Source organism: Athene noctua, chromosome 10 (genome assembly GCF_965140245.1).
Source record: "Athene noctua chromosome 10, bAthNoc1.hap1.1, whole genome shotgun sequence".
NCBI lineage: Eukaryota > Metazoa > Chordata > Aves > Strigiformes > Strigidae > Athene > Athene noctua.
In genome coordinates this window covers 13,052,835-13,078,022 of record NC_134046.1, presented here as the reverse complement: position 1 = coordinate 13,078,022, position 25,188 = coordinate 13,052,835, and the positions used below count along the sequence as shown (strand labels likewise).

Below are 25,188 nucleotides of genomic sequence, written 5' to 3'. Positions count from 1 at the left end.
CCTGGTTTCTCTTAGCATTTATATCCCTACAAACATTTTACCTTGTGACATTCTCAGACTTGGAGGAAAATGATGCCAATGCTCAAAGTTACCAAAAGCTGATATAGCTTAATTCATTTTGCTTTGCTTAAGGTAGTACAGCTCACATGGTATACACTACTGCCTAGGCAAAATAGGTCAATAACAAAGAGGAAATGACATTTCACGTCTTCAGTTTCAAGTCTGAGCTGGTTTTTAGAGTGAGGTGTAAGATTTAACTATTGTCTTCCTATTTTTATATAGGAAAAATCTATATATAAAGCTCAACTCACTGCATAACCTTTAATTTAAAAAAAAAAAAAAAGTTTTCTTGATTTTTAAATGTGGCAAATAAGAGACATGAAAGGCATCCACACTGGTCTGGCTCTTTTCTTTGTGGATTATTTTCTAATCCTGCAGACAGTGGTGACTGAGGGCTGTGGGTCCTCATTCTCCTGGATGGTTCTGTTAGGCTGTTCACCCCCAACCTTATCAAAGCCTCCTAACGCTTGAATCCTCTAAGTTACTTTCCCCACACCACAAACAGCCACCTCAGCAGGATTTCCAACTCACTTCACACAAGGCCTTGCTGCAGAATGACTGCCCAGGGTTCCCACCCAGGTACCTGTTGCTGTGGCACATGTTCCAACTACGTGCCAGTGTTACATAGCCCTCAGCTCTCTACCGCATGTATGCTGACATTAATGCAGTCAAGACCGTGCTGCTCCCAAGATTTTCTGGTTTAATTTGGCATTACATGCTAAATGTTTGGCACAAGTATATTGAAGGACACACTCTGAGATTCTCCAGATGACAACATGCACTGCCTAAGACTTTTTCGAAGAAAGCACAGGTATGAATGTGATTATCTGCATTTATTGATGATTTGTAATGAGTTGTTTAGCTCTCTTCCGGGGTACAAAAGAATTGCTGCTTGATTCACATAGTTACTATCATATATTTTGAGGCTGTGCCCTTATCTGAATAAAAATTATTTACAGCAGCCGTTTCTAAAGCTAATACGTCAAAACCATCTGCAGTACTACAAACCGCATCAGTTTTATTCCAAGAGCACTTACCAAGTCGGGCTGTAACCACAGCTTGCGAACTGGACCTATGTGGTTTCAGTCCTGCTGCCTGTTAGCATACAGTTTGGAGACCCGATGGAGGACTAAGGAATTAGCATATGGTCATTGAGTGGGCCAGTGGTTTGAAAAATTCCCTTCCAGTTGGCTGAAAGTTAATTCTGCAAGTTAAGATAATTAAAGGTGTTCATGCCGGTCATGGTTGACATGAGCAATGAAAGATTACAGAATCTAATGACAGAACAAAATAAACAATGTCTATTATTACAGTATACATTATAGCTATTGACATGTTGGGCATGGTAACCTGCTAGCCAAAACATGTAATTGGGATGTATTTTAGTAACACACTGATGTAATTATTCACCTTTAAATTTCCAACTGGACTGCATACAACTTGGCTGACAGCGTAATGGAGACTGAGCTCAGAAATACCCGGCTCTGGCAAAGAGCTTTGCAAACAAGCTGCAGACATTTCTGAAAGGACTTTGCATTTAGCAGTGTTTATGCTGTGAAATTATTCCCATAAAACCAGGCATCCGCAGCCCCATGAGTGCAACTGTCACCACGTGTCACCTGGTGACTGTTTGATGTGACATCAGAAAGCAGGTGAAGGGACACGACCAAGGCCAGAGGAGCAGAAGATGCAGACGATCAGTAGCAGTGCCACAGGGGAGAGGGGCTTCAGATCCATTTAATTAATCTCTATGGGGTGTAAATGACTGAAGAAGCAGCCCAGAACTTTTTTATGTACCATAAAACTAGTTATTTTGGGGCAAAATAACATTTCCAAAGAGTGCGTTAGGAAGATAAGCAATGCCACTGAAATTGGTCATAGCCAAGTTCAAGAACCAGAACAAGCAGCAGTTGCAGTTCAGCAGGAGCAGCACAGGCTGAGCAGTATTTCTGTCAGAAAGAACAGCCCAGATTAAGTTACTTTCCAAAAATGTCAATGATGGAGTAGCGGCTAAAATAATTCATATTTTTTCAGCTATCAGAAACTCTGTTACTTCTGGATACAACTACATCTCCGTGTATGTCAATATACTGTAATGTACAGCTAATTAAATCTAAGGGTTTAGCCAATTTCATTAAAAATGTAAACAGTGGTAATTTTGAACAAGTGTCTGCATCAGCTGAAAGCTCAAGGTTCTGCACTGACATATGAAAACAAAACATACTAATCATGCTTAATACTTAAAATCTTAATTTTAAATAACACCCTGACCTCATTTGCTGAATTTGTTTAATGAGACTGTCTAACCCCTGAATAATGCATACCTCCTGTCAACCCATCGGCTCACAAGATTTAAGGCTCCAGGTTGTAACAGAGATGTATTATCTTTGTACCAGCTACTCATTACAGTCTGTAACAGCAATAGGAAATGACACTACAAGGGCCAATTTATGTGACAGTAACTGAAATGAGAACGGAAATTGATACCAATTTTCCTCTATCTTGACGTAATCTTTGAACCATGATTCTGCTCTTATTCAGATGTTGCAAACTAACAGAAATCTTAAGGATTATACATTGCAATGGTCTGTACATGTATATACATCCATCCATCCATATATACACATACGAAGGCATGTAAACACACATTTTTAATATATGTTTGCAAAGAGGGGGTTTGTGATTATACATGATGTACATATAGGAGCTAGAACAGATAATGCTATCAGCAATTGTGCTTTCAGTTACATGCAACTTTACCAAGGTGAAATTGTTCAAGCTGAAAATTTCTAGGTTGGGAGATGTCAAATTTCTCTTTTTAATTTCAGAAAAACACTTTAAAATACCTCCTTCTAAAAGCATCTAACACACCCCCCCACACCCCCCCCCCCCCCGAACAACCATATGGTCATTGTGATGAAATTCTCTCATTCCTTGCTATTTGAAGCAAAACCTTCTAACTGGCCAGATACTCTTTTGCTCTCCATTCACTAGAAACTGGGGAAATCCTAGGCTTTCAATAAGCTAAAATTTGCATACGCTCCAGGAAGTTTTACCCTCTTCTGCAAAATATTCTGAAAAAAATCCATCTACTCTGAATATGCCCTACTCCAAAGGAGAAACCAAAACCCAACAACAAAATAAAAAAAAAACAACCAATGAACAGAAATAAATTTGAACACATTATTTTAGAAAAATACCATCTGTTAGCAGAATATTCCTGAGCATCAAACTTCACTGAATAGTTTCTTGGATCTAATTGCCATTCTGAATATTTTACCAAAAAAAGTCAGCTACATATAGGTCTCTTGCCAGAAGGTTAGACATTTGATTACTCTTTCCACAGACTCATTGAATCAAGGAATGGTTTGGGTCAGAAGGGACCTTAAATCCCATCTAATCCCATCCCCCTGCTTATTATTAAAGCTGTCCAAAAATAGCGGAAATATGACTATATATAAAATCACTGGGTGAGCCTGTGACTTCAGAGGGTAACTCCTCTTCAGACCCAGGTGAAGAATCATAAAAACATATACAGGTTTTGGTTGGAAGGGACCTTAAAGACCATCCAGTCCCACCCCCCTGCCCTGGGCAGGGACACCTTCCACTAGCCCAGGTTGCCCAAAGCCCCGTCCAACCTGTCCCTGAACCCTTCCAGGGAGGGGGCAGCCACAGCTTCTCTGGGCAACCTGTGCCAGGGCCTCACCCCCCTCACAGGGAGGAATTTATTCCATACATCTAATATAAATCTGCCCTCTGCCAGTTTAAAACGGTTACCCTTTGTCCTACCCCTGCACCCCTGATGCAGAGTCCCTCCCCCTTTCCTGTAGCCCCTTTCAGTACTGGGAGGCCGCTCTAAGGTCTCCCCGGAGCCTTCTCTTCTCCAGGCTGAACACCCCCAACTCTCTCAGCCTGTCCTCACAGGGAGGTGCTCCAGCCCCCCCATCATCTTTGTGGCCTCCTCTGGACCCACTCAAGCAGATCCGTGTCCTTCTGATGTTGGGGGCCTCAGAGCTGGACACAGCACTGCAGGGGGGTCCCATGAGAGTGGAGTAGCTTGCCACTTTCATTAACTTGCTATTCATAACGTTTATTTCCAAATTCTGTAACAGAGATGTTTATGGCATGTAAACAGATTAGTCTGAGCCCAGATTCAGTAGGTGTTGAAGTGTGCACGATCTGCATAAATTGCACAGACAATTACAAAGTTACCTAATGTAATTCTATCTGGTGGGGAGAAGAATTGCAGCATGGAAGTTGTGTGTTTTCCCTGACTATGTCTTGCTTTGGAACTCTGCATCCTGTTGGGGTCCGTGCTGGCTCCCCATCCTCCAGAGGGTGAGACCTGATCTCAAGCTGTTCATACTCTGTTTGCTCTAAGGCCAGAGACTCTGAGGTACAGGAACGTTACTTTCTTTACAGAAAGACTTTTCTTCCCCCCCCCCCCCCCCCCCCCCCATTTTTCATGCTGCTCTAAAACACTGGCCTGAACCTACAGTGAAGAAAACAGCATAATACAGCTATTTCCCCAAGGAGGAGGGAGTTATTAACAAGTACACAGCAATTTCCTTCACACCGTATAGCATGAGCCAGGATTTATAAGGGGAGTTAGATCTATGTAACGTACGTGTTTATGGAACCATATTGATAATTATCAATACCATTAATCTTCTAAGCACTTGTTTAGAAAGATTGCAGCAATATATCACTTATTGCTGGAGGAAATTAATAAAAGCATAAGGAATTGCTAAGCAGCCAGCCTTCCTGACGCTGCATGCAAAAGGCTCCATTTAACCAGCAGTCATGTTTCAAGCTGTACACTGCTTCATGCAACTAAACAATTTACAATTCAAGGATACATCTATAAAACAATACAGATTTTTTTGTTTGTCTCTGCACACAGTATGTTTAGGCATCTTTAATATGTATTTGATCTTGTTTGCAAACAAATTAATTAGAGAAATATTTTAATTTTACCTGGAGCTTACAGTTAACCCTGTCTGATGCTTTGGAAATGAAATGTTTCAAGTAAGAGCTGTTTGAAATCTCTACAGTGTAATAACGGACAGGACATCATGTTTTCCACCCCCAGTCAAGGATACAGCTTCTTCAGCCATCCTGAAAACGTGCTGTAGAGTCTGATTAGAACCTGAGTGCCCAGTGGCATCTTTATGAGCCATAACACCAAGCTAGAAGAGCACACTTGACAAGTTGGAGATGCTGATGCAATTAAAACAGCATGATGCACCCCTGCGGACACTAATAGGCTAAAAGTATGGCATTAATTAGACAATCAAACTGAAAAAAACCCCAACACATTAGCTTGCTCTGGGAAGGTATCCCTCTCTAATGGCAAACAAATAGGCCTCCCATAACCATTTCACTACTCACCAAGATGAGTATGAAGGTGAAACAGGGCATCATGTCCACCACCATGCTGCAAGTTGTGGAGGGATGGTATGAAATGAACCCCACATCTCAGCTCCACCACACAACGGAGGCAGAAGCACTTCCCCAGGGAGAGCGTCCTTCCTGGTATTCTGTTGAGACCTCTAGTCCATCATGCAGGACCTCAATACCCCAACAACTCATTTGTTACTAGATCACAGAAAGCAGCTATGCAGGAGCCCGGACAGGTCTCTCCAGCCTGCTCATGGCTTGGCTTCGGCAGTGCCAACACATGCAAACCAGGAATAAGCCACTCAAATGAGCTCACCTTTTTAATGACACCCAAAAGCTTGTCAGCATTAAACAAGAAAACAGGGTAAAGATAGAAGAAAGGGCCAAAACTCTGGCTTTTTGTTCAAATGCAAGTCTGCTGCTCACTTCAGCGATACAAGAGATTGAACCTATATGACTACTTGTCCAATCCAATAGCAGTCTATTTACTGAGCAACGCTCTCACGTAAATGGTATTTTTAATAAAAATTATTAACAGCAAGACTAGCTTTACTTTACTTTTTATTCTGCATAACCATCAGGAATTTCTAAACTATGTAATCATTTTAGAGGAAAATTTGAGGGAAGCAGGACATATGCATGCTCTGTCTGTGCCTCCATCTGTGTGTACCAACTTCCTTCCTAATAACTTCTGAACTTTCTGGCCCATGTGAATCACATTTACCACAAACAGAGACTTCTGAAAGATGCGCCTGCACGATTAGTAAAACTCAGTGGATAGTCAGAAGAAAAATCCACCAACATTGAAGATCTCATTCACCCTTTTGTTTTGGCCACCCAACCAACTTGTTGGCATGCGTGCAATTCAAAGACAGCCAGGATACAGGTTGTCACTTGCACAGGAAATGATGTAGGGGTGTGGGGGGACAGTTGAGGCACTGACAACTATGGGAAGGAATCACAGGGAACGTGATGGAGAGTGCTACTGTGATAGGGTATGCAGAAGACAAATCCTTGGAAAATTAAGATTCAACAATTTCACGGGGATTGTTTTCTTTATTTTTTGATTTTGACAGTTCAGGGATACTTGCAGAGATCTGTATGTGAAAACATAATAAATCTGGGACCTGCTGAGTTAACTCTATATAGAGAAAGAGAAGCAATATCACGAAATTTCCCATGAGAACCCGCAGTTCCTCTAGGAGTGATCAATTTCTTTCTCCTTCAGGCACATCAGTTCCTCCAGGAGAGATGTGTTTCTGTTTTTGTCAGGCACCTCAAAGCATTAGAAGTTGCATTCATCGAAGCCAGCCACATATGCGAGCTGGTCAGCCAGTTGCTCGCATTCCTATCATGCCTCCTACTGAGCAACCCCAAAGTGCTTTACAGAGACTGACAAATAAAGGCACACATGTCAAGAAGACATCCATTGTTACTGGACCTATGGTGTACATGGGGTGAAACAGAGCATGAAGTGTTAATTACCTTGCTAAAATTCAAAGTGAAACATAAGGTATGACAGCAGAACCTGTCTCATGGCTGCTCTGCCTTCACACTTAACCCACAGTCATCCTATTTCCTCTCGCTTGAACAACATAAGCATTAAAGACCTAGTTATTACTAAAGCAAAAAAAAAAAGAAGTTACCCATTTGAAAAGCAAAACCACCAAAAACCAGCAGGTACATGACATACCTTTTCCCCATGGTAGATTTCCTCCTTTTCACCACTAGCACTTTTGATTTTTGAAATACATTGAAGCTAAATACAGTCAAAATAGTTCTCATGATGCAACTGTGTTGTAGTACATGAGTGTACCCCGAACACCAGCATACTAAAATACAGTCCTGGTTTCAGATGCTAATATTACTGTGATCAACAGTTCTGTTGTCTAATCACATTAGCTGTATCTTTGCTATTCAACAGGCTCTGAGGTCATGATACAGGATTTCAATAGGGATGCAGCTGCCCAAATTTCTGATCCTAAAATTCAGGGCAAAGCATTTCAAATTGCAGGAGGATGCAAACTAGAAATATAGTATACTAAATCTGCATGCAGGGGACTGAAAAGGGGCTGACAGAGCTTGACATAATCTTCATAAAAGAGAGAGAGGCAGGAGGTGCTCTTCCATGACCTCTTATGGGAGGTGGGTGGGCATCTTGTAATCACAACTTCACTGCGGGGAGAACAAAGCACTGCAACAGTTTTTCACGGAATACTGGCCAAGTCATTTAAAATTAGACATCTGCTCATTTTATTCTTGCGTAGATATCTGTGAAATACAGCCAAAATTGTTACCAAATCATGCATTGGGTACTAGGCAGAGCTGTGCTACGTTGCTTGACATCAAGCAAAAGAAGATTTGGTGATTATACCGTCCTTACGTAAAAACTACATTATGTCCCACGTTTGCTGTGGCAAAAAAAGTCATTAAATATTTTCTTGGTTGTTGACCAAATTCTGACCTCAGACACAGATATATAAATCCAGGGTGAGTCAACTGCACTCAGAGGAGACACTTCACACACAAACTTGCTAAGGGGAGAGCAGAGCCTGACTCCTGTGCGTGTAGGGAGCAGACACCTGCCTGTATGGAATGTTTCTGCCAGACGTAAAAAGAAAAGGTGATACAAAGATATGGAGAAGTAGTCAGGATTGAAAGAAATATATAGTCTCGGACATTTTGTAAAGTGAGGTTTATAAACTCATGACAACAAAAACCCCCCAAACTGATATAGCATATTTTAAGACTTGCAAATACATTGTTAAAAATCTCTTCAGTGTATCTACTGTCTTATGCAATAGAAAGAGAAATGGAAAAATAAGGTATCCTGTAATTTTACAAGAAAAAAATCTAGTATGGCTATCAAGATTAAACAGCTCTGTGCCCCCCCCCTTACTTCTGCCTCTCGCTCCAAAATACTGTGAATGGGAAAGTGGCAGATACCATTGTAGATTAGACCAACAACAGCCTGAACATTAGCACTACTTCTGGGGAAATAAAAGGCAAAATATTCTTGCTCCTTCTTTGAATGAGGACAATGATAAAGAAGAAAATATTTACTCACCTATGATGGTCTTCAGCACTTATTTACCTACTGCCTTTGAGATGTGGAGTGTCCTTACAATTAAGGCCTCATAATAGGGCAGAACAACTTTGCTCTTTTGTAACTGAGGAAATTTAGACACACAGAACGAAAAAAGACTGCACAAGATGACAAGTCCCTTGGAAAACAAAGCATCACTCCAGCATTTTCTAAATGAAAATTAGCAATCGCACCAAACATCCTTTTGTTTCCCCTCTTCTGTTAGTATTAAAGAAATAAGAATTGGGGAAATATGTCCTAAAGTGTTATCTCCACAATAATTACTGAAGACAAATTGCAGCCTTTGGTAGTTTCTCCTGGGATGTATTAAATAGTGGTTATTATTTTGGTCGGTTATTTTAGGGAATCCTTGACTTCTCCAAAGTCCACAATTTTCTTTATTATTGTAGAGAAAACAGAAACGGGGACTATCATAGCAATGTGAATCCTGTGTGGACCCATAAACTAGGACCCATAAGTCAGTAGAAGGGAAGTGACTGAGAGAATCTCCACTACTGATATAACCCTGTAGCTGTGAGGATACGAGGGTGAGGAAACTGCTTTTTATGGAAACATTTAACACAACAGGAATACAAATCAAGCTCCATTAATTTAGCTTTAAGTTTTAATGAATCAGGATGTGTAGTTTACATAAAGAAGCTTTACTTAATAAAATATTAATATTTTTGCTAAAGAACTGTAAATTGCAAGTTAATATAGTCTTCCTTACATAGAACATCAAAAGTTCAAAAGCACTGAAAGAGTGTACAGTAAATCAAAATGAGCTAAAATTCAAAAAGAACAAAATATTGTGGTCAGTCTCAGAGACGGGACCCTTGGTAATCCACATTAATTACTTCACTTAGCAGAAGACACGAAAACATTAAAAATAGAAAGTGTCCTGCATTCAGGTACACAACAAACGATGGTGGGTTTATCTACTCAGGTAGCCCATGGCTACGATGTCAAGGAAGGAAGCTGTTATAACCTTGGGTGGGAAGTTGGCTGAGAGAGGAAAACCCTTTCGTAGCAGCTGGCATTTCACTTCAGGAATACATTGATTTTATTCAGACTCTGTTGTTGAAGAGCAATCAAACTGAACTGAGAACACTGTCTTTGTGCTTTAATAACAATCTACAAGGAGTCAGATAACTACATGGTTAAACTGGGACCACTTCTCCATGAATTTGAAGCTCAAGCAACTTGCACAAAGTCAAACAGGAAGACTGAACCCAAGATCTCCAGAGACTTGTCACAGACCCTAGAGTCTCAGCTTTCTCAGCCACCAGTCATGTGTTATTTTCATCTGGGAAATATCGAAGTATCTTGAGGGTCTTTGATCACCTGCTCTGATGTGCTTGTTTTTCTTTAGGCATCATTACAAAAAGGCCATCTCATTCATATGGATATCTTTGCTACGTGCTTAAAAGTAACACCGGAAGAGTGAGTCACTCAAAAAACATTTAGTTTCAGCTTCTCTAAAACTAGAAAAACTGAAAAGCATCTGCAAATGAAAGCCCATTGGTTTCAATCTAAAATGCATTACTGCTTAATTTGCCAAGCTGGCAACTAGGAACTTCAGACACACAAAAGTAATAAAATTTGCATGATCACCTAATGTGTCTATTAGTCAGAGGAACTTTAGTACTCAGGGTCCAGAGAAAAGGTTAAAGGACAGAGTAAAAGGGGATAACATGCAAAAAAACCCCTCACTGTGTAGCTGCGAAGAAATAGTAAAGGTCCCTATTAATTTCTGCAGGATGAAAAAACACATTTAGTGACTATACCTGACACATAAGAGCAAGCAAAGAATAAAATAGACTCACATTGAGCTGTAGGTCATCTGTCCACTGGCCAATGAGGCGGTAGCCTGGGGTGCTGGTGTTAGTGGTGTGGTACTGGAAGATGTCGTAGCGCCCTGGGGCATCACCATTTTTGTTGAACATCACTGGAGTGCCAGCACTGCCTGGGGAAAGGAAACAAGACAAAATCCAACCAACAAACACCAAATCTTTACAATATCTATTTTATTCAGTTGTGGTTGAGAGCTTTCAGACTGGCAATGTGTTTCAGACAGAGGTCATCCATCATCCCATACATCTAAAACGGGTACTTCAGGACACAGTGGCTCCAGAGGTTAATTATCACTGCCCAAACCTACTGATTAACAGTATAACAAAGTATAACAGTATAACAAAGAAAAACTAGATTTACTCCAGCATTGCACAAAGCAAGAAATATCAGAAGGCTTTTCTTCCTGCCCTCCAGCCTCCTTCCCATCTCTCTTTCCTTAGGGAGTTCTTTAGTGAAAATCACTCCTGTGAATGGAGTCTCTAAATGTTGAGGGTTTTTTTTCTTCCCTAGAAAATGTTCCATCTGCTTCTGAGAGATACTGCTGTCAGAAGTCAGCCCAGGTCTAGTGAATCTTGACTAGCATCCAGAAATAGCTTCCTCCTCCACAATATGTTCTTATTCCCATAATCAGCATGCAGTTGGGATGGAAAAGAACAGACTAAGCTATTGGAAGACTGTTCCTTGTGTACTTCCTTATTTAGGCTCTATGACACTGACACAGGCTGAGAAGTATCTCAGTCAGGAACAGTTCAGGATAAGGATCCTGAATTAACTTTATCTGCCCTACACTAAGGTGACTAACAGGGTGAGGAAGTGCAGGGTAAGCAAGAAGACAAGGATACCCCCACAACCCATCCTTTGTGCCTGGTGCTGAGCAAAGCCAGCACTTGGGAGGTGCATCGAGAGCTGGGTGATGGGACCAGCAATTCCTGATCCTCAGGAGAGTTCTCAGCAGAATCTGAATTTTAATTACTATGGCATTAGATGTGAACCCTTACTTAAATTGAGAATTCAAAGCAGTGTTGAATTTCCTCAGATCTCTAGGAGAAACCTTCAAGGGTGACATTTATTTCATGACATATTAAAATAGGTTTCAGTAGGGTAGAGTAATATTGTGTCAAGATTGAAGATTATGACAATACCCCAGCATATCTATATTCAAAGATTCCTCCTCCTGCGTAAGTTTTTTTTCTTCCCTAAAGCAATGAAAAATCTCTCCTGTTGTAGCATTGAACTTTAAGATTATGGTTTTCTTCATGATTCCCATTCTTCACTGAATTCCAGTGAGTGAGAAAAGATTTGAAGGAGTGAATTAGCATAGTTTCCATTCTACTCTGGTAAATTGTTTCCTGTCTATCCTACAATCCTCTGAGATCAGATGCAGATTCAGTTCAAAGGCTGTTATGGAAAATCTTCCACTGAAATCTCCCCTCCCTGGTTCCTTATGCACACTAGGCAGATATTTAATTGTCATTACAGATTAATGTAGCCAGAATACATTTACAGTGAAAACACTTAAAGTGAATAAGAAGAAATGGCTCTAATTCCTAGGCTCCTTTGGAAAGTCAGCACAAATGGTAAATGGGATTTAGCTAATGACGACTCTTAAAAGACTGTATATTATTAGTTAAGCTCAGTTTTGTCAGAGCTGACAAAAAAGTACAATTCAAAGGGTAGGAGCTCAAGTGAGGCTCCCAAAATGCAACACAGACGTTTGTGGATTCCCCACAAACTGATAAAACCCCAGCAGAGACATGAAGAAGTGTCCATGTCTGCATGTCAGGAGGCAGACTGAGAGCAGACACCACCATCATGGCCATGCCAAAGCCAACAGTGCCAGGACAAACTCTGCTGCCTCAAAGTCTTCTGTAGGTTTGAGGGAAGCAGCCAAGAGCACATCCATGGTCACTCTTTTGAGCCATTGGGAATGTCACCCAGAGCCCTCCTGGCTAAGTCACAGCCACCCCAAGCCTCTCCATCGCCTGGCTGCGTATCCACCTGCCTGCAGACAGTGCTGGCAGTACCCCTGTCCCCTGCTCCAGGGGCAGGCAGTGGACAACAGGGCCAAGAAGCGAAGGCCAACATGAAGGATAGGTGCTGTTATAGACCTAAGAGGCCCTGAAGTGAGAATGTATCAGGAACTGTCACTCGAAAATGCACGATATCAGTGCTTCACAGGAGTAAGAAAACTTTTTGCTAATTGTTGCATTGTGTAGCTGCATGGAGACAGCTTTTAAACACTGACATTCAAAATAGTTCTTCAGATCAGTGGATGCACTTGGATGCTACAGGGCTGTGGACTCCACAGCAGCATGGCACGATACAGCATAGTTCGCTGGGTCACCTCCAGAGGCCACTAAGGGCACAGTCCCTTGGGACATCAACCTCATGCATGGATATGGGTACTTGATAGTCAGTAGGAAACTCCTGCTGTTATTTTCAGGTACATCACCATTTATGCATTAAAACTATACAGAAAAAAAGTTGTGAAAAGTCTGAGGCCTGTAGAGAAGACAAGTATCTACAGAAACACAAAGAACTGATAATCTCAGGTCATAAGTCAAGCAGAAGCATCCCATTCCCTGACTTTGAAGTTGGGAGTAATTGGACTCCCAGCCAAGAATCTCTTAGGTAAGTGCAAGCCTTCTTTAACTCTGGTGTGGGCTCCGCAGTGCATGCTTTGGTGCTCTGTATGTACCATCTGTCTGTAGGGACCCATCAGTCCTGTTTTAAATTGTTACAGCATTTCAGTCTCCACTTGCAACTCAAGTTCCTTTGTGCACTTACAAAAATAATGAAAAGCATTACAGAGAAGAAACAGTATTTCCAAAATGATCCTATTTGTCATTTGACTTCTTGATTTTCTAATTATTAAAACATATGGTTGTTTAGTTGTTTTTTGATAATTTAGGATTTTTTTCCTTGTAGTAAGATTTATGAGAATTTTGCTCAGCCCCAGCAAACAGTTCAGAAACTGTTAGCCTCTAGACTACAGCTTCTTGCTCATTCAGAGGCTATGACAATTTAATTCATCTTCAGTTCCCACCAAATAAGCTGCCTTCTCACTATACAGACACAGAGAGTACATGACACCCTTTCACCTGCAGGATGAATTAAAAAAAAGACACGATCTGACTGAATTTGTAGGATTTCGATCTCTTAATACCACAAGATGAGAAATGAATTAATAGAAGGACAGGTTGCTAGACAGGTCTAACTAGTTAAGGTGTTTCTTTTATTATTCAACTCACGTTTACTGCAGTTTGAAGACTTGAAGGGCTCATATGAACAGAATCTAGCCTTTACACTGGCAAAAATACAACCACTTTGCACTTTGAGATTTTCAGAATCTCACTGCATGAGCACTTGAGGTTTTAAGTTTTCCATATTTTGGGCCTTTTTGTTCTCAAGGTAGTGTGATGATATCAAAATTCACAGTACAAATCCAGTCTCTCTTCATTAAAGCGTTGCTTGAACTCTTTCTGCATGAATGTCATTACCTCTGCATGGTAGAAAAGACTCCAAAAGCATGTACAGGCAGGATGATTTCAAATACACAGTGACAATGAAATCTATTACATGTAAAGAGGATCTCAAGATCATGGGCTCAGGATGCTTGAAAATGGGCTACATTTTTTCCTCTCTGGCACACAGCTTGGACAAAGCATTCCCACTGCTCTACCTTGTTTTTACTACAAACTTAGGTAGAAGACTGTGAGAAAAGAATTTTAATCACAGACTACATCTTGCTTTCCAAGTCCTAACCTTCATAAGATGGAGTTGCACAGCTGCTCCAGTGACTTGGGGAAGGGCAGGTTAAGATCGAGGCTAAAATCAAGAGAGTTGACAAGCCCAGCAGCGCACTCCTCTGTTCCTGCCCTCCTAGCCATGACATGATGCCCAAGGAACATGTAGGCACCAGCACCCATGTCACAGGAGCTCCCAGGCTTTATCAGCAGGAATACACCACCCAGACCAGCCAAAGCCTCTCTCGCCGCTTCTTCCATTCCCTCATCCCTCTGCATTCTTCAGGCTGGCCTCATCATTTGGTGAGTTATATGAGAGTTGTTTATCTGGCAACACTGGGAAGACTGAAACAATCCACAGCAACTCTGGGAATTTACTTTTACAGAATACTGAGAAGCAATTGGCTTCAGAGCATCTTTCCATAGCCCAAGGAACAAGCCCCAGGAGGGTCACAGCTGAACATGGAGCTTGGGTGTACAAACACATGTGCAGTTATGCACTATGAATATGACAAGAAAACTCTGCCCCTGGATAATGAACCTTGAAAGGAATTAGTTCTTACCTCATGGAAAATGCCTACACTCAGAGAGCCAAGAGAAATTACAACGGTGCCACCATTCTCCTTCCCCTGCTAATAAGCGAATCACTACTTCAGTCCCTATGCTGGACATGAGCTATATGTATACAAGCAAAGAAAAACACCATATGGCCACGTAAATCAATCACAAATGGAGGGAAAAAAGTAATCTTTTAAAAGCCTGACCAAGGAAACCAAAAAGTTGGTGAAAAACAGTTCTTGCAGCTGGAGAGCAGGCAACAGGAACTGGACACCCAGTTTCTCATAAATTATTTCTCAGCTCTATTAAAATGATTACACGAGCATTCAGCATCCTTATATGCAAGAACTGTCTAGAGATGACCATGTATGAGCTACTTTTCAGGACTAAACTGGACTAAGTGCAATCCTGTACATGAATGCTGCACTACTATAGGAGCTTTGTCCTTTATAATTAACCTTCCAAAATGAGCGAAGTAGAACTTACCAGACCTCCTCAGATCATTTGTCTCAAGGTTTGTTCCTGGCTGTATTTAACGCCACTTACTTCAAGGGAAGAAATTAAATCTCCTCATATTCACCTTGCTGTTTGTAAGATGATTTACACAGGAAGGGAAAATATCCTTGGCACAAATGACCAAGCTTGACCATGAAATACCATCTGTGTTCCTACCTTTAAACCTCTCAGGTCCTATTGACTATGTGTAAGCTTTGTTAAATTTATTAATAAAAATGTTTATTAGCAGATCGCAGCAGGGAATGCCTCCCAGTGCCACCTGATGAGGATGTGAAGCTTATGCAAACCCCTCTTCCCCGGCAGCAACAGCCCTGGCTGCCGCACACATTTCAAAAGGGTATTTTTTCAGTACTTTCCTAAATCTGTTCTAAATATGGATTTGAAGGTCTAACTTTTGGCTCCTGGTTAAATCTGAGATCTCTCTCTTATACAGAGCTAGGGCAAGAGCAGTAAGACCTCCTTGTAAGTACATTAGCAAGGTTTATGAAGGAGAAATAACATCAGGCTGCTGTAATGTTACCTGCTGTAGGTGATCTGCTCTGGTGCCTCTGAGCTGGTTGCAGGTGAATGTTTGTTAGTGAAACTAATAAAACTGCCATAAAACATATAGAGACAAAGAAATTCTGCCAATACTAAGACCTGATTTGTATAGAGCAATGCAGAGAAAACCACGTGAAAGTCTGTTGTACTGTGTGAAACAGAGGGGTGGTATTGCAGTCATCCCGGCCCTGCTTGCGAAGAGAAGGTGGAAGTGATAAGCAAAGAGTTGAAGTGTACCCATCCTCATTTCCAGGATGTTTCATCTCCTCTAAAGTCTTAATACAGGAATGAATGCTGGAGTAACTCCTCTGTCTAAATCACGTTGTTGTGGCTCTGCAAGTGGACCCGGCCCATTAGCTGTCTTCTCCCTTCCCCTGAGCATGCAGCTAAGCTGGATTCAGGGTACCAGAATTTCATCCAGTTAGTTTTCTCCAAGTACAGAAAACAATATAAAGAGGAAAAAATAATGTGTGATGCTAACTTCTAGTGTTTCAACAGGCATATATTTAGTCAGAGACAAGCTCAGGCTTTTACCCAGTTATTTCTCCCTTAGGAAATCAGTCTTCTGGAAGGTATCCTAAAATAGCAGCAGTGACTTCTGTCTTTGGGCAGTAGCAGCCTATTTGCCTTGGCTAAAACATGATGTTTTCAAATAGATACTAAATAAACATCGTATTCCACCACAAACTCTAGAGTAACAATAAAAGATGTCTTGTTCTGCATTAAATGAAAAAAATATATAAAAGCAAAATGAAATGGAGAAAAGTCACATGGGTCAATATGCTGCTGAAGAAGCAGTCTTAGCTCACCATTGAAGTTAACACTGCGTATGTACTTGAGCAGCTTTTTGCCTCCTGCGTGCTCCATCTCGGGGCAGACCCCCGGGTAGTCGGCACAGAGGTCCTTGTTCATGTGGTGCAGCGCGTGCGCCATGGCATACACAGCGTCGATCACAAACTGGACCTTCCCCTCCTGCTCATAGTGGGAATCTTTGCCAATTCTCTCCTGTCCTGCACGTTAAAAACACACACACATACACACACACAAGGACAGTAAGAAACAGTATTTTCCTGATGTCAAAAGCAACTGAATCCTCTCAGAGCACACTTCAAGAACTGCATGTTTTAGTCAATACAATAAAACATTTTGAGTTATGATTTTACCAATTAAAACAAAACCAAACCTTCTTTCTTGATAGTGGAATCTTGCAAGTGATTCTACCATAATCCAGAGAAACAAATCCTGCCATAATCACAAACTTGAAACTCTAACCTACAGGGACCATCTTAGAGAGAGAAAACACCAGACTCCGTATGCTCCCAAAGTATGTCTTTGAAAAAAGAAAGCATTTAAAATAAAGCACAGCTGGTATTTTAAAGTCTGATGTTTTGTTCTGCTGCAAATCCCAGTCTCTAATTGAAAGACAGAGCCAGATTGAGGGAAGAAAGAATCACTTCAGAGATGCAACCGAAAGAGTGCTCCAGAGAACTGAGCGAACGTGCCTGCTATTAACGCCACCTCGGGAAGCTCAGTATGTTTGCATTAACTACACCTCCCCCCTTCTCCCCAGCTTGCAGAGACCGAATTGCCCCTCAGAATCCACTGATTGCCTTGAAAATATTTTAGCAGGTGAGAACTTAAGGAATCCAAATGTTTAATGTCATCTCAGCTGCAAGAGGGGGAAAAGCAGTGCTTTGAAAGTCATTCCTTAATCGCTGGAGCACCCAGCGTGTTAGAAACTACAAACCCTCCGCCTTAGAGATCTCCTCATCCGACAGGCATAAAAAGAAGTCTGAGAGGAGGGAGGCATTCTGCAGATGGAAAATGGAAACACAGAAACTAAACCACAAAGAGCCAAAAGAACCCAAGAGCAGTGACAGAAAAGGTCAATCTAAATATTTCAAGCAGTAGGCATCTGCCTTAACCAATTCTTCCCTCTCAGACCCGAGATGGATCTGTAACCTGGTAACATGACTGTAAAACCATGCAATAAGGTGGTCTTCTTGCTTTTATGGTTGTGTGAACAGATAACTGGGTGCCTCTGCAATTAAGCAGAACACTAAACAGTATTTTCAGAGCTTGAAGCAAGGCACAACAGGTTGAAAATCAGGAATCTTTGATTATATTTTTCCCCTCATTGTCCACTAACTTCTTGTTTTACCTTCTCCAAGTAACACCTGCATGATTCAATCTGTCCAGCTGCAAAATGTGTGATTATACTTACCTATCTCACCAGGGTTTTGTGAAACATAATCACTGCTTGTGAAGTGTTCTGAGCTGCATTGAGGAAAGCAGCAGAAGTGCAATCTATTATTTTCCAAGGGTGGCAACACCACATCCCACTTCTCCCACCTGCAGCATCACATTTCTTTCTAACCTTACATCAGCCTTGACCACCTTCCTGTAGTACCCGCAATTCTGGGTACTGCCAGGAGCTCCAAGAGACCAGCCCTCGGAGTCACCTCTTGCAGATATTTTAGACATTCAACCAAAGTAAATGCTCAGTTGAAGGATACAAGTGGGGAAAATTCCTTCATTAACATCCTTGTTTAGAAATAGGGATGAGTGAATTTATGTTAGCTGATTGATAACAATAAGGAAAGGAAATCAAGTTGTTAATGACTGAGAACGAATGATTTTAACAGAAGCAAGACGTCCATCTTCCTGTTGCTGTTCAACTAACACATTTGCACCTCTCCCTCCTGTGCTAATGAACGGCCACTTCACCAGCACCAGACCCTGTTGCCCAGAGCCAGCCCACACCACCACCCTTCATGGCAGGGCTGGGTTTACAGAAAGCATTGTCAGAGAGCAGACCTGGTCTTCCAACACGACTCCCCTTGGGGCATTGACTCAATTCAGCTATTGGGCTGAATCATTTTGTAGCCAGCCTATGAGTAAAGTTTTTCAATTTTTTAATTAGCTCATGAGAAAAAGGCGGAGTCCCAAACAATCCATTTTTTTTTCCTTCTTTGAGCAGACAGGCAGTAGACCAGAATTACGAATAAGCACAGAGAGATCATCACCTTTTTGCAGAAATTCTGTAAGCACAAAGAATGTCTAAATATGTCCACAAAAGTGATTTGAAGATAAGCAAAGATATAATCCCCCTATATGAACATCTTTAATTATCTACACTTTTCCTCCTTCTTTGCTTCCCTCTGTAATTACCAAGCTGCACCACTGACATCTGATCTGCTCAACCTACACACTAAGTTTGAGACCCTCTACCGAGGTCCCATAATTTTAAGTCTCAGCTACACTGGAAACACTGATATTCTGCAAAGAATTCAGCAGGGTAAGAGAGCTTCCAGACTGTGAAGATCCACGTACTGGCCTTTTCATTATTTCACTCCCCTCTCATTGATTACAGAACTTATTACATTTCCAGGCCTTGACAAGGAAAATGCTTTTAAGTGGTTTCAGCTCAGCTACATAACCAAATTAGCAATGCAACAGAAATGCATGCCAAGGGAAGCGAATCTAGGATTGAAATGCTGCACACAAACAATACTGATTAGGCATATTAAGTTCCAGAAGCACAGCTGGCCAAATACACAGCAGAGAGAAAACCTTTAGCAGCAAAGATATCTGTGAAAGGAACCTGAGCAAAATCTGCATTAAAAAAACCTTAGAGCAGTCTTGATAGTGTCCAAGTATGAAAATAATAAAGATTTGAAAAACTTAACAAAACTTCCAGTAACTTCCTGTACTGAAAATAGCCATTTAGTCAAGTACTAAACATCAAGAATTTGTGCATAACTAATCCAGGTATGTAGTCAAATGTAACTGCCTACCCAGAAAACATGCATGAATTTATACAATGAATTTAGAACAAGAGTATGCTATCCTCCATATAAACATAGGTTGAGTTACCTTTTAAAGATATTTTTTATTGCAATTAGAAGTTTAGCCCAAATTTGAACGAGTGAAGAACCTGAGAAGCAATTGCCATATTTTACAGACTTCAACGCTAAAAGAAAAAATAAAATTAAAATATCCAAATTAACGGGCCTAGCTAAACAGAGCATTCCCCCTAGTTTACATCAAACTACCATCATAGTAAGCCAGTGAGCAGCAAATCAGGCCCAAAGTCCATTTTCAGGCAGGGATAAACCTAAGTGATGGGTACAGTTTTAATTCCAACTTCAACATTAGTGCAGCAAATATTGCCCCCTCATAGGTTTAGCTATAAAAGACAAGCAGAAAGTTTTACCACATGCTTCAGGAATAGCGCCTGTGTATATGGGTGTGTAGAAATTCAAATATTAATGATTCCTGGAAGAGACAGAAACCCACAGAAGTCATTAGCTTCTTACAGATAAAAGCAGCAATACCGGTGCTGCATGTGCCTCCTGGCAAAGGAGCAGTCTTGAACCCCCAGCCCAGTGCGTTAGGACATTGTGGGGGTTGTGGGAGAGTGAAGGTTGGTGCAAAGGAAAGAACCAACACATGAACTCAGGTGTTGGGTGCAGCAAAAACCTGTGCAACGCTCCACGCTATCAGAAGACACCAAAAGCACAGAAGGTAAAATTAAACTGCACTTGCACCGTGATGTGTGAATCTTCTGTTCTTCTTATACATCCTTGTTCTTTAACAAGGAGCCAAGCAACAACACTATTTTCTTAAGCAATAAGTAGCAGACACCTGAGACACATGCACACAAAGTGATTTCAAGTGAATGCACTTCTGTTCCATGGATTTGAAATGGAGTACCTCAGGACGTCACCAGAAGGATGAAGCACAAAAGCAGTTTATTGACATGAGCACTTTTTGCTTCCAAAAGATCTATTTGAACGTGATGGCAAATAATTTAACCTCACTTCCTACTAGAGTCTCAAGTGCTCATCATCATGATTCCTAAGAGATGGAGCAGCTAGGTCTCTTGCTTCAGGCAAATCTTCACAAGAGAAAATTACTGCAACAAAGAGAAAAAAAAAGCCCCAAACCCAGAGTAGTGAGAATACAGAGGGAAAAAAGTCCTCTTGTACAATCTCCTTCAGATGACAGAAATGAAATGCAAGTTTAAGAACTCCTGGTCACACTTTCTGCATCTCCACAGAGGCAATGCTTAACACCTCCTTGTATGGAAAAGGAGCTAACAACATCATTTTTCACATTACATTTTCTCAACATCTCTCCTTCAGTTGATTTTTTTTTGGACTCGTCATTGATCATCACATAACGTAGGGAATGTGTTACAATGTATAAATAGTGTTGCAAGGACAATTTTTATAGCATATAATTCATAGAGACAGACATCAAAATCCCACTTCATTGGTGCTTACATTAGATAAATTCAGACATTGGTTCCATTTCTGAAGGATTAAACACATTTTTAAAAGAACTTACATAATAGTACTACTGAGAAGCCGGTGATAGTCATCATTAACAAGAGATTTAATTTAAAGATTGCAGAATGCTCACATTATCACACAAGCAGCTATTATTTGTACAAGTTTGAATTCAGCAGCTTAAGTGCTGACAGATAAATATATACTCTTCATCCATCCCCAGCATATTTAGCATCATTAGAAACCTGATGCCTGTGAGCAAAGAGACATCCATGATGTAACAGCTACAATTATTAGTCTATAACTGTGCGAGCGCCCATATATGCTATTTCATAATGACATTGAAGCTTCCTCCAGCTACAGAGTGCAAAGAGCTCAGCCTGTGCATCTGCAACGACTGTACTCATGGCTCTCCAGACACATGCACAACAGCACAAAACAAATGGATCCAGCTTTAACAGACAAGTACATATGTCCTGGGATCTCAAAAATAAGATCAGAGCTATTACTCCTTGAATACTCACTCATGGTATAGACACTACTGCACACACAGGAGGTGTAAAGTCTGAAGTCCCCTTCAAATAAACGTTTTATCTGAAAGCAGCCGAGTACTAGAGCTCGAGAAAAGCTAACAATACGCTAGAGTAAATATTGTAATTTAAACATGCACACTATGTCAATCAAGACTATTTGCAATTTAATCCATGTGTTGTCATTTTACAAAGAAACACAAGATCCAATAATACAGCTATGTAGTTACAGCCATCTATCCAGGCCACCCTAATTCAGAAGATCTCATTATAGACAAAAGCTTTTATCTCAAGACCATCAATCCAATCCCCATGGATTTTCTCGGGGAAAGCTGATGAACTTTCAAGTTTCTACTGCTAACCACACAAGAATATCCTTCTGTGCTAGGATAAAATTTCCGCCTAAACATCATCTCCTCCAGGCTCTGTCAAGATTCTGAGCAGCAGCACAGCCTGGGAAGGCCAGAGCACCCACCTCCCTGATGCCATTTCTGCCTTATTTCTAATGACTACAGAAACCTCTCCCTAATGTCCTTTGCAACCTTCAGTCAGCATAGCTCTGCAGCCTCCCATGACTCTGATGAAGAGAGATAACTTCATGTTGCACCACAAATTTGGAAGTCAGACCAACTGTCCTACGCTAACAACAAGCAGGAAAGGCTGCTTTTTTTTTTTTTCTAAAGGTGGTATACACTTGACCCACAGCCAGACATCTGCAACAGTTGACATATAGAGACACAGCTGTACATAGTGACTCTAATAACACCAACAAAACCCAGAGAAAGCAGATGTAGTCAGCTTTAACTATGCCTAATCAGCTAACACTCCAACCAGACTTTAGAAACAAGGCTCTCACAATACCTTACAACATATTCCTCATTTCGGAGAGGAAAAAAAAATCCTGTACTGTAACTGATCTTCACTCATAAGTATTAATGTGAAAACCAAAAGGAGCTAAAAGGAGCAGGAAGTCCTACCAAAAATTTGTTATTCCAATACCAGAAATAACAATATTACATAGTAAGGGTCATAATAATAATAATCCAGCAGTTTACAGAAAGTCTTGATGCAATGAGTTTTATGAAGCTACATCCACTTCCATCTCTTAGTGATTCTTTTTCTTCCTCAATTACTCTGATTCAAACCACTGTAATAGTTTCTGTTCTCAGGTGTGTAGGTGTATCTAAGGGAATAGATTTTAGATTAGAAAACGGAACTAATTTTCTTACCTGAGATGTTTTCTGCGCATTCAACATTCCTATTAAAACATATGCAGTAGGTCTCATTTATATTCCAACACTGAAGTACTACAGTCATAAAAAAATCGGTACCAAGCTAGCCAACGCTGACGTAAACCACAGACACTTTACAGCTTTATATTGCTAACGTGCAAATGAAGAAAACTTCCTGTAGCAATAATTGCCAGTGAAGCCAGTGATCAAGCAAATGTATAGAAGCAGCACTTTTTGAAGATTAGAAGGCCTAAACTGGAGCTATCTTTATATTTGAGCACTTGGGTAAAAATGCAGCTTGCAAATAGAGGAACATGTATGTAAGTAGCAAGAAGACAGTCATCAAATCACTGACTTTATTGGCAAATCACCTCAGCAATCTAGAAATATCAGTGATTCTAAGAAATATATTTCTGAAAGATAATAGAATTTACAAATCCACAAATTACTTTAAGAATAAACTCTTCAAGGTTGGTTTAAAGTTGGTTGACTAAACCATTGCAAGGATCTTTTGTGAATTTCAGGTACATATATTTTTAAGCACTATGATACTAATGAGGTTAACTTTTTGAAATAAAGGCATAGAGGTCACTAAGTTATACTGCATACTTGGACAATTTCACAGACTCATCAAGGTTGGAAAAGACCTTGAAGATCATCCAGTCCAACCATTAACCTCACACTGACAGTTCCCAACTACACCAGATCCCTCAGCGCTATGTCACCCGACTCTTAAACACCTCCAGGGATGGGGACTCCACCACTGCCCTGGGCAGCCCATTCCAACGCCCAACAGCCCCTTCTGGAAAGAAATACTTCCTGATATCCAGTCTAAACCTTCCCTGGCACAAATTGAGGCCATTCCCTCTTGCAACTTCGTTAAAGAGGCTCACCCCCATCTCTCTGCACCCTCCTTTCAGGTAACTGTATAGGGTGATGAGGTCTCCCCTCAGCCTCCTCTTCTCCAGACTAAACACCCCCAGTTCCCTCAGCCGCTCCTCGTACAACCTGTGCTCCAGACCCTGGCCCAGCTTCGTTGCCCTTCTCTGGACACGCTCGAGTCATTCAATGTCCTTTTTGCAGTGAGGGGCCCAAAACTGAACCCAGTCATTGAGGTGCGGCCTCACCAGTCCCTGCTGGCCATGCTATTGCTGACACAAGCCAGGATGCCATTGGCCTTCTTGGCCACCTGAGCACATTGATGGCTCATGTTCAGCCGGCTGTCAAACAACACCCCCAGGTCCCTCTCTGACTGGCAGCTCTCCAGCCACTCCTCCCCAAGCCTGTAGCACTGCTGGGGGTTGTTGTGGCCCAAGTGCAGCCCCCGGCACTTGGCCTTGTTGAAACTCCTCCAGTTGGCCTCAGCCCATGGCTCCAGCCTGTCCAGGTCTCTCTGCAGAGCCTCCCTACCCTCGAGCAGATCAACACTCCTGCCCAACTGGGTGTCATCTGCAAACTGACTGAGGGTGCACTCGGTCCCCTCATCTAGATCATCCATAAAGATGTTAAACAGGAGTGGCCCCAAAACCCAGCCCTGGGGGACACCACTTGTGACCAGCCATCAACCACATTTAACTCCGTTCACCACAACTTTTTGGGCCCGGCCATCCAGACAGTTTTTTACACAGCGAAGCGTGTGCCCGTCCAAGCCATGAGCAGCCAGTTTCACCAGGAGAATGCAGTGGGAAGCAATGTCAAAGGCCTTCCAAAAGTCAAGGTAGACAACATCCACAGCCTGTCCCTCATCCAATAAGCAGGTTGCCCTGTCCTAGAAGGAGATCAGGTTTGTCAGGCAGGACCTGCCTTTCATAACCCCATGCTGACTGGGCCTGAGCATCTGGCTGTCCCACATGTGTTGTGTGATGGTACTCAGGATGAGCTGCTCCATCAGCTTCCCAGGCACCAAAGTCAAGCTGACAGGCCTGTAAGTTCCCAGATCATCCTTCCAATCCTTCTTATATATGGGTATCACACTGGCCAATTTCCACTCTGTCGGGACCTCCCCGCTCAGCCAGGATTGCTGGTAAATGATGGAAAGCAGGTTGGCGAGCACCCCAGCCAGCTCCTTCAGCACCCTCGGGTGTATCCCATCTGGTCCCATAGACCTGTCAGTGTCTGTGTGATGCAGCAGGTCACTGACTGTCTCCTCCTGGATTGCGGGAGGGTCGTTCTCGCAGTCTCTGTCTTCAGGATGAGGAGGCAGGATTCCCTCAGTACAACTGGTCTTGTTATTAAAGACTGAGGCAAAGAAGGCATTAAGCACCTCAGCCTTTTCCTCATCACTTGTTACCATGTTTCCTCCTGTGTCTAGCAGGGGATGGAGGCTCTCCCTGGTCTTTAATTTGATGTTGCCGTACTTATGTATTTCTTGTT

The 25,188-nt window shown here is 41.6% G+C and overlaps 1 protein-coding gene across 4 annotated transcripts in view; it reads right to left on the bottom strand.

Annotated features, from left to right (window-relative positions):
- GRM7 (glutamate metabotropic receptor 7) overlaps positions 1-25,188 on the bottom strand; it is a 308,790-nt gene that overhangs the window by 86,172 nt on the left and 197,430 nt on the right. For 3 of the 4 annotated variants that reach the window (XM_074914190.1, XM_074914192.1, XM_074914191.1), the window contains exons 6-7: positions 16,569-16,769; positions 10,372-10,511 (exon numbers count right to left, since the gene is read on the bottom strand). In XM_074914190.1, the coding sequence (XP_074770291.1) occupies positions 10,372-10,511; positions 16,569-16,769 (341 nt within the window). The remainder of the gene's footprint in view (positions 1-10,371; positions 10,512-16,568; positions 16,770-25,188) is intronic. The other variant, XM_074914193.1, reaches the window with a different exon arrangement.